The 9,108-nt window shown below is 63.9% G+C and overlaps 1 protein-coding gene and 1 long non-coding RNA gene across 2 annotated transcripts; both read left to right on the forward strand.

Annotated features, from left to right (window-relative positions):
- Positions 1-4,623: 4,623 nt before the first annotated feature.
- Positions 4,624-5,724, forward strand: LOC119092736 (uncharacterized). Its single transcript, XR_005093536.1, has 3 exons — positions 4,624-4,741; positions 5,094-5,236; positions 5,681-5,724. It is a non-coding gene; the product is annotated as an uncharacterized LOC119092736 (long non-coding RNA).
- Positions 5,725-5,942: 218 nt separating this feature from the next.
- Positions 5,943-8,088, forward strand: LOC119092627 (uncharacterized). The gene is made up of 3 exons (XM_037215591.1): positions 5,943-6,619; positions 7,005-7,450; positions 7,994-8,088. Exons 1-2 carry the CDS (start codon positions 6,131-6,133, stop codon positions 7,365-7,367), a joined length of 852 nt encoding a protein of 283 aa, XP_037071486.1. The 5' UTR covers positions 5,943-6,130; the 3' UTR covers positions 7,368-7,450; positions 7,994-8,088.
- The last annotated feature ends 1,020 nt before the right edge of the window (positions 8,089-9,108 follow it).

A 9,108-nucleotide genomic window follows, 5' to 3' on the forward strand; every position in this document is an offset into this window, starting at 1 on the left:
TCGCCGAATCGGGGCTGGCGGCGGCGCTGTCTGGCCGGGGCGGCGGCGGCGCCTCTCGTGGCGCCCAGGTCGCCCTCGGGCGCCAGTGGCGCCGGCACGCGCGCCGGCGCCGTCTCAGCGGGCGCCGGCTCGGTGGCGCCGGCTCGGTGGCGCTCCGGCTGCGGAGGCGCCTGCGAGCTCAACATGCGCTGGGCCCCGCCGTGCGTGCCGGAGCTTCGGACCGCGGCAGGTGCTGCTGCGTGTGACTGAGGCTGGCTTCACAGCAGGCATGTGTGCCTGCGAGAACTGAGCGTGAGACCACGGCGGGCGCCGGTATCTCGTGTGGGCTGAGCTTCCTGGCCTGGCGAGCGTCGGTGTTCGGCGCGACACAGCCTGGGACTTAGCGTCCGTGTCGCGGCTGTGCGGGACAGGGCTTGGGACCGCAGTAGACGCCGGTCACGTGCTCGGAGAGGCTCCTTTGGACCGCGTTCCTCGTTGGCAAAGTACCTACCTGAGTTGCTACCTATGACGTCACAAGAACCTACGTCATACATAAGCGACTATCATCCAAGCTGTAGGAGCTGTTGTGACGCACTTGCCTCTGACGTCATAGGTTGCAACTTGTTGTTAGTAATGGGGAACAAGCTGTTGGTAATGGGGAGCGCGGCCCTGGACGGCACCAGCCGTGCGGACCGGGCCCGGCGCGTCTGCTGTATAGCGGCGGGTTATAGCGCCGGAGCTGACCACCCCGCCGCCCTGTCTGTCCGCCGGCGCGTGACATCGACCCGACGACGGCCGCCGCTCGTTAACATGGCCGGCTCACGAGCGGCCGTTGCTACCCGCGCCGCAGTGAGCGCCCTCGCGTGGCCCGCCGCCCCCGTGACCCTGGTGACCCTGAGCGAGCCGTGGGGCAAATGCTGGCCTGCATCTAATAAGCAGCGTTGCGGATGTCGCGCGCTTAATTCGCGGGTGGCCGTCCGGAAGCGAAGCAATGCGATGCGACATGCAGCCAACTCGGCGGGTGTGCACGTGGTGCTGCAGGGGAGCTCGGCGGGCGCCCGACTGGCTGTGCCATTCCCAAAGTTCACGCCCCAGAAATGGGACGCTAAAAGGGCACTGCCGGGCTCGCTGCGGGAGCCGTGCAAGCTTTGTGGGTCAAGTATGCGTGTCCATTCGCCGCGCACCGGGCCGGGAATCGCGTGTCCGGGTCTCGTTGTTCAGCCGAGCGCGTGGTCGCGTTCTTCGCGGAGCCCCAGCGGCTACGCCATCGACGCGTCTGCAGCACCGGACGATCCAACGGCTCGGCCGACACGGTGCAGCTCTTAAAAACGCTCTCCTAATGATCTGCCCCGTTGTTGAACACCACGCCGACGGGATGGAGGGATTTTTTGCCATCGGTGGAGCCGGCGGCCACTAATGGGCTTTCCTTGTACGTGCCGTCGTCGTGCGTGTGTGAGCTCAATCCTGGAGTGATGCGCGCCGCCAAAAAACGAACGAGGTCATTAGACCGCCCCCTTCCGTGGTGGCGCGCCGGCACGGCCGAACACTGTACACGTGATCGGAGGGTGTAGGCATGTTTTTGCACCTGTGTGGTGGTTGCAGTCGGGTACCGCACCGCATCTCGGAGAGAGTTGTTTTGATCGGCGCGTTGTCTGCTGAATTCGGGCTCTTTCTCTGGAGTCGGTATCGGTGGGTCTAGCTGAAGCGGCGGGCAGAGGTGAGGTCGTGTCGTTTGTTATGAAGGAGTGGCGCTAACTCCCTCGTTAGCTGTCTACGGTCCATGTGTCTATATGGATGTGATATGTGATTGGTCAGATGCAGCTGCATTCCACGGTGTACATCTCATTCCACCGCATGCCTTTCACTTATCCAGGGCCATAAAGACTAAAGGTCCTTCGTCTTGCTTAGTTTCCCCGATGCGTCTGCCAGACTCCGGACCTGAACGAAAGCGCAGTTGGCGACCCACTGACCACCTCCTGACGTCTGTCCTGTCTTTGTTTGACGACCGCACAACCGACGCCCGCACCCCGCCCCCTCTTCCCCGCCACGCCGCCGCCTCCTATCGCCGTGTGCGCTGCCATAACGGGCCGGTCCTCGCCGCGCGCGCGGACCGTGGACACAGCTGGAACCACTGACCCAGTTCGATAATGCCTGTCCAAACTGGAGCCGCGATTCGGGCGATTTATTGCAGCGCAAATGGCGCCAGCGTCCTTGGTCGTCAGCCGGCGGTGCCCCCCCCCCCCCCCCCTCCACCAGGGGATGGGACAATTAGGCCAGGGGGTTGAATGGCGGGACTACCCACCGCTACTGGCGCCGCCGGCGGAGCGCTCGGAGGCAAGATCGATATTTAATTAGCCACCTTTCCAACCGGCTCTGCCGTCAGCCGCGGTTTCGCGAGAAAATCCATCAGATGAGATTTCTCGGGACTTTTTAACGACATTGTGCTTGCAGTTCAACGGCCAGGAGAGGGCATTATTTTGATTACAGTGGCGCGTTGTCCTGCTTTCCGGTTCATTCAGCGTTATGTAGTGTTCTTCCATGCTCACATGACTCAGTGTTGTCGACATGACTCCCAACACACCGCCTTTCAAAGTCTAGACGCGCGCTGCGAGGTCAAACTCTACCAGGAGTCGGATTTCCAGTCAGTGTTGGTGCTGGCTGCGGCCGCCATTGTAGTATGCGGTGGCTGGGTCCGCTCCTGGGCCTGTGTCGGACCACGCCCCGACCTCGGCCGATGCGTCCCGGGGCCGCGCGACTGGAGGTGTCAGATGGGGTCCAGGGGTAAGATGGGGGTGGGTAGTGGGCGTGCGCGCGTGGGGTGCCGGTAGGCGGCCCTCGAGTTCAGTGCACCGGCCTGGACTCGGTGCCCTGTGCAGCACCTGCGGCTCTGACCAGTGATGACAGCGCCTATGATGACGGGTTTTATGAAGCTTATGTCCAGGTGTGGTGTCTGGAGCTCCAGGCCGGGTAGCTCCCACCCTGATCGGATACCGGCCATTTAATTCTGGTCCTCACGGGAATCGGCACAGCTTTGGGGGGGGGGGGGGGATCCCTTTCGTGATAGGATGGTGGTCCGCCTGGCCGGGTTGCCGTGTGACTTCGGCGTGCTTCATGGGCCGACGCCTGACCGATCGTTCGGTTTTCAGACGTGCTCGTGTGGCCGCTCGCCGCTCTGCCTGCACGTGCTGTTCATCATGATCAGGGTACTCCGGGTTCCGGAGAACGATTACCGGCTCTTCTGCCGGACGCTCAAGAATTACGAGGTACGGCCAGCGTCGGCGCCGCCATCGCCTGCTGTTTTTTTTTCTACGTATCGTATCTCTCAACGATATTTCGCTGCGTAAGATGTACATAGATAGGTTCAGCATCCTGTCAAATAGGTGAATGTTATATGAACTGCGTTTAATGAATATAAGGTGGACAAAAATTCTGAGGTAGCTTCACGCTGTCTGGCATCTTTGCTGCGCTCACGCCATATAATCGACTGGCCTGAAGTTGATTTCAACTTATGTTGTTTGTTGTTCAAACCGCTGCTGCTGTGCCATCCGTGGCCTTCCGTGTCAGTGACCCGGGGCCGCTGTCGGTCTGTGCCTGACCTCTGACCGTCGCTGGCGGCCGCAGGTGGAGTCGCTGGTGCAGTCGTTCCGGCGGCGGCGGCTGTCCCGGGTCTCAGGTCAGGCCGGCGGCGATCCGACGTCGGCGGCCGAGCTCCAGTCCACCCGCCTGACCGCCGACGACAGGAGGTACGCCCGAAGACGACCGGGAGCGAGGCGACCGGCCGCGGCGGACGCCTCGCAGACGGTCGGCGGCGGGCGACCTCACACCCCATACGTTGTCTGGGACGTCGTGCGGGACGTGTGCGGGGTCTTATTTGTCCGCTTGGTATCCCTTGAGCTGGGCTCTTAACCATTATTGCGGCTGTGTACCCACCGCGGCCCGTTTGCGCTACCAAATCGGGTTACGCCTGATGGGAGCGATGGTTGCCGCACTGTTCATGATCCCGTTGTGCGCGTCGCGAGGAAGGGCGAGTAAGTGCGCAAATGTAATGTGCGCTTCTGTTGCAGTGACGACAGCTGCTGCCCCATCTGCCTGCTGGAGATGGTCGAGGGCGAGAGCCTGGTGCGCTGCGACGGCAGCTGTCGCAACTACCTGCACCACCACTGCATGTCGGTCTGGGCGGAGGAGTGCCGCCGCGAGCAGGAGCGGGTCATCTGCCCGCTCTGCCGCGCCATCTGGCCCGCCCAGCCGCCGCCGCGCCTGCCACCTGTCGGCGGCAGTCCGCAGCTGGCACGGCGCGGCCTCGGCAGTCCGACGACGGCGCGGCGCGCGCCCGGCTCCGCCCCCGGCTCGCCGGGCTGGGAGCCGGCCGGCAGCCCGGCGCCGGCCGCCGGCCGGCGCGGCTCCCTCACCCCGGGCGCGGAGGGCGCGCGGAGCCCGCAGCTGCCGCGGCGGGACGCACCGGCCGGCGAGGCGCGCCGCGAGCCGCCCGCCTCGCCCGGCTCGCTGCGGCGCGGCTCGGTCGTCTCGTGCGAGCCGGAGGGCGGCCGCGGCGCGCGGCGCGCCTCGCTGGCCTCGACGGAGCCGGAGGGCGGCCGCAGTCCGCAGCTGGGGCGGCGGGCGCCCGGCCGCGGCTCGCTGCGCCGCGCGCCCGTCCGCCTGGAGCGGCTCGACAGCGTGGAGCGCCGCCAGACATGGGTCCAGGTGCTCGGACGCGAGCTGGTGCAGCTGGTGCTCTCCCGTGACTGGCAGATGAGAGATTCTGGTGAGTGGCATGCAACGGTGTAGCATCTGGACTGCTTCGTGGAGTGAGACCAAGCTAGAGCTATGAAGTGTGATATACCCATATGCGAGTCGCACGTGGGTTTGCAATACAGCTAGTTCTTACGACCTGTAACAGCTGTCGTATGAGTGTTCCGCTGAACCTGGGTTATCGCTGTCATGTTTGACTATTCCCCTTTTCAGACAGTGTGACAACACTACCACATCTGTGGCGTAAATTGTTGTCCATTGAGCGGGGATCTGGAATGTTAACGCAGACAATCTCTCCTTCCTGCCCACCCTGCCCCTGGCGCCGTCTGGCACCTACTCTGAGCCACGTGCGCCGTCGTCTGCAGGAATTCATCGCCTGGCTGAGGAGCTCACCGGCATCGTGCGCCGGCCGAGCAGCAGGTCCGCGGAGGAGCTGCTGCACTGTCTGGCCGACCTGCTGGCCACACTCTGCGCCGATCCCGTCCACAAGGTGTTCCTCGGAGCCATCGTAAGTACCGCCGACCCCGTGCACGAGATGCTCCTCGTAGCGATCATTGGCGTGGGCAGCTGGTCCAGTGCGCACACAATGCTTGCCAATCCGTCCGTTTTCCTGGTCCATTGACGGTGTTTGCTATCGCGTTTTAAGCACTTGCAGGGAGGCTGTGATAGTGTGAAGTTATTTGGGTGCGGGGCATTGTCGAGTCATCTCAGCAGTGTGCCTGACATTGCCTGCCGTGCCTGACATTGAAATGCAGGGGTGAGAGATCGCAAGGCACGAACTTGGCGTCGACGATAGTTCATTGTTGGCATGCAGTGTAATCAGCCCACGTCATATATCTCCCGCTACCGGGCGGTGTGTTTCATGTACCGTCAGTGCTGAGCTTAAACCACTCTCACCGCCGTTCCTGCTGCATCGCCTGCCACTGACCAGCCCCCCCCCCCCCCCCTGCAGAAGTGTCTGCGGCTGCTGCTGCAGCACGTCCGGCCGTGCGCGGCTGACGAGGCGGCGCGGCTGCGCGCCTCGCTCACGCCGCTGGTCGAGGCGCTGCTGCTGCGCTCCGCCGACGCCAGCCGCCGCTCGGCGCAGCTCAGCGTGTGGACGCTGGCGCAGCTGGCGCGCGGCCCGGCCGGCCAGCTGCTGGCCGCCGAGCTGGGCGGCCTGCAGCTGGTGCTGGACTGCCTGCTGCAGGAGTGTCGCTCCGGCGCCGACTCGTGGCAGTGGTGCCTCGGCCGGCTGGTGGTCGCCGACCATCTGGTGGCGCAGCTGCCCGAGCAGTTCAGCGTCTCGCCGCTGGGCGGCGCCGGCGGCGGCCGCGCAGCGCGCCTGGCCGAGTTCGCGCAGCGCGCGCTCACCCACCCCCACGCCACCGTCAGCAAGCTGGCGCGCCGCGTCTTCGTGCAGATGGCCCTGGCCGCAGAAGCCGACCCGGACGCGCATGCGCACATCAACGAGCTGATGGCCGCGCTCGACTCCAACCTGCAGCTGCGACTGCGGCGGCGCGTGCGCGCGCTCTGGGAGGCGGCGCGCGGCGTGGGCTCTGCGGCAGCGGCGCGCGGCGCGCCGCCGCCGCCGCAGAGCCCCGGTTCCGGCGCGGCGCCGACGCCGGCCGGCCGCCGGCCTCGGCCCAACTTCCTGCCGCTCGACCCGGCCTCGGTGGCAGCCGGCTTCAGAAGAAAACAGTCGCAGCTGCGCCGCCAGGCGGGCGCCGAGCGCGCCGCGCCGCTGAAGGCGAGCCTGTACTCGCCGAGCGAGCTGGAGGTGCCCCTGTCCACGGACATGTCCACGCCGTCCACCATGGACGTGGAGTGCGCCTGTGCCCCGCCGCACCTGCAGCACCTGCCCTGCTCCACCGACTCCGTAGAGGAAATCATAGTGTACCCTCACAACCAAGTGAGTGGTGCGGATGGGGATGCTGGGCTGCACCGTGATAGGAACGCTGGTCTGAGATGGATTCAGCTCAGAGTGCACGGTTTGAGGTGGTCTTTCGTTTCCTTGACCATTTTCAACATGATGCGTGCAAGTTTTCGGTAAATTTTGGTTCGCGAATTATTTCCATAGACAATCCGAGTATCTCACAGTGATCAGCGCTGCCCACCAGTATGGGAACCTTGCTCTTGTGTTTGTGCCCAGTTGATACGTGGTTCCCTTTCAACCCTTGGCTGCGTTTGTGTCCGGTGATACCGGGTTCCCTTTGAGCGCGGCTGGCCTCAGTCGAGGCGGGCGCGCACCTGGCATGCCTGGCCCTCCCTGACCTAACCGGCCCGTGCGGCCGCAGGATATGGAGGGCGACACGCTGGTGACCTACACGGAGGAGGTAGACTGGCGCCGCGGCCCGCTGCTCGGCACGGGCGCCTTCAGCTCCTGCTACCAGGCGTGCGACCTGCAGTCGGGCCACCTGATGGCCGTCAAGCAGGTCCACGTGTCGACCGGCTGCGGCAGCGACACGCCGTCGGAGCGGGCGCAGCGCGAGGCCGCGCTGCGCGCCGAGGTGCGTCCTGCTGGCCGGCCTGCAGCACCCGCACGTGCTGCGTCTGCTGGGCGCCACCCGGCGGCCGGCCGTGATGAACCTGTTCACCGAGTGGGAGGCCGGCGGCTCGGTGGCCAGCCTGCTGCAGCGTTACGGCCCCATGAGCGCTGACGTCATCAGGCGCTACGCCGGACACCTGGTGGACGGGCTCGCCTACCTGCACGACAGCCATATTCTGCACCGCGACCTCAAGGGTGAGCGAGGCCTGCCACACTGCCGGCGGAGGGAGGAGAGACTCCGCGGCGGCTGACTGGGGCTTTCGCGCGGGTTGTGTGCATGAGGGTGTGTTACGCCCTATGAATCGTCTGTGGTTAGGGGATTAGATGCGGGGAAAAGTGCTATCTGCCCAACTGTCAGTTCGATGTGCCCTTTTTACAAGCGATCTGTTTGGGGGAAGGTATGTGCCAGGTGTCTAGTTTCCTATTCAGTCTGTGGGTTCTCAAGCTCCCTTCCCCAACTTTGGGAGAGAAGTGGGTCAAATGTTGGAAAAAAAACCACTTGTGGCGAATTTGGGGGTACGTTTCAAAATTGCTCGCGGCTCGCCCTCTCCCCTTTCCAACTCTCCTTGCGAAACTACGCCCCTGATTTGTGCTCTGGAATGGAGAGGCTATGCAATATTACGTGGCGTATATGGCTATTTGCGCCCCACACTCACAGCGAGAGGCCCGGTATCGTGGTCCCTCTCGTTCGAACTTCCCGCCCTGACAGTGCGGGTGACCGATCCTCCCCTACCGCAGGCGCTAACCTGCTGGTGGACTCGTCCGGCCAGTGCCTGAAGATCGGCGACTTCGGTACGGCGGCCGTGCTAGGCACCGACGCCACGCTCAAGGGCGAGTTTAGCGGCCAGGTGCTGGGCACGGTCGCCTTTATGGCGCCAGAGGTGCTGCGTGGCCACCACTACGGCCGCTCCTGTGACGTCTGGAGCGTCGGCTGTTGCGTCATTGAGATGGCCACCGGCCGACCACCCTGGGACGCGCACACCTGCAGCAACCACTTCGCACTGCTCTTCAGGGTCAGTGGCGGCTGGTGGTTCAACGAGTTGCGACGGCGTGCGAGGCGCCGGGAGAACTCGTCGGTTTCGGGTCGTCATGTTTTTAATTTCGAACCTCAGAGTCTGAAGGGTTTGCCAGTGGCTGGTGGGCCACATTTTCAATGCATGCAACTTTATTGTGTACTTCTGTGGGGATTCGGAGTTGTGTGTCGTGCAGTCTGCCTACAACAGCTTCAATGTCGAAAAACTGCCGCCACTAAAACGCACCAAATCGCCCGTTTGCAGATCGCCGGCAGTACATCGCCGCCGCCAGTACCGAGCCATCTAGCGGACGACCTGAAGAGCCTTGTTTCTGACTGCCACCGCATGGACGGCGACCAGCGGCCCGCCGCCAAGCAGCTCCTGCACTATTCGTGTTTCAAAGGGGTTGCGTAGGCGAGCCCATTCTAGCCAGAGGCGCGATTGGAACGTGTGTGACTCTTTCTGGTGGTCAGCGGACGGCCCAGTTTTCGTTTCAGTACAAAGCCTGCTTCATTCCAAAGACACCGTTCAGTCGACGAGCTTCTGGTTTAGTTCCCACTGTAAATAGGCGAAGCGGCAGGGGCGCGGCAACTGTCCACTGGGAGGCGACTGTGGACGGGGCGTAGCCACTAGCGTACCTCCCAACTTCGCCCGAGTACAAACATATCGTTTCTCGCTATTAGTTCACTACGTCAGACTTGTATTCTGCTCGTCTGTTCATTTACCTGGGTAGAGCACTGGCCAGAGGCGGGGCCGCGCCCTCGTGGGGATCACAGCGTGGTCGCGCGGAGGGGGTTAGGCTTGTGCCATCTAGCTGGGCAGCAGGGGTGGCCGAGTTCT

This window comes from Pollicipes pollicipes, unplaced genomic scaffold (assembly GCF_011947565.3).
Source record: "Pollicipes pollicipes isolate AB1234 unplaced genomic scaffold, Ppol_2.1 Scaffold_3447;HRSCAF=4054_pilon_pilon_pilon, whole genome shotgun sequence".
In the NCBI taxonomy this organism is placed as follows: Eukaryota; Metazoa; Arthropoda; class Thecostraca; order Pollicipedomorpha; family Pollicipedidae; genus Pollicipes; species Pollicipes pollicipes.

What these genes read in the sequence shown, in the direction of transcription:
- LOC119092627 (XM_037215591.1), top strand. Translation starts at nt 6,131, where the DNA reads ATGGCCCTGGCCGCAGAAGCCGACCCGGACGCGCATGCGCACATCAAC. An exon ending in TAGTGTACCCTCACAACCAA is followed by an intron (nt 6,620 to 7,004) that starts GTGAGTGGTGCG and finishes GTGCGGCCGCAG; the next exon opens with GATATGGAGGGCGACACGCT.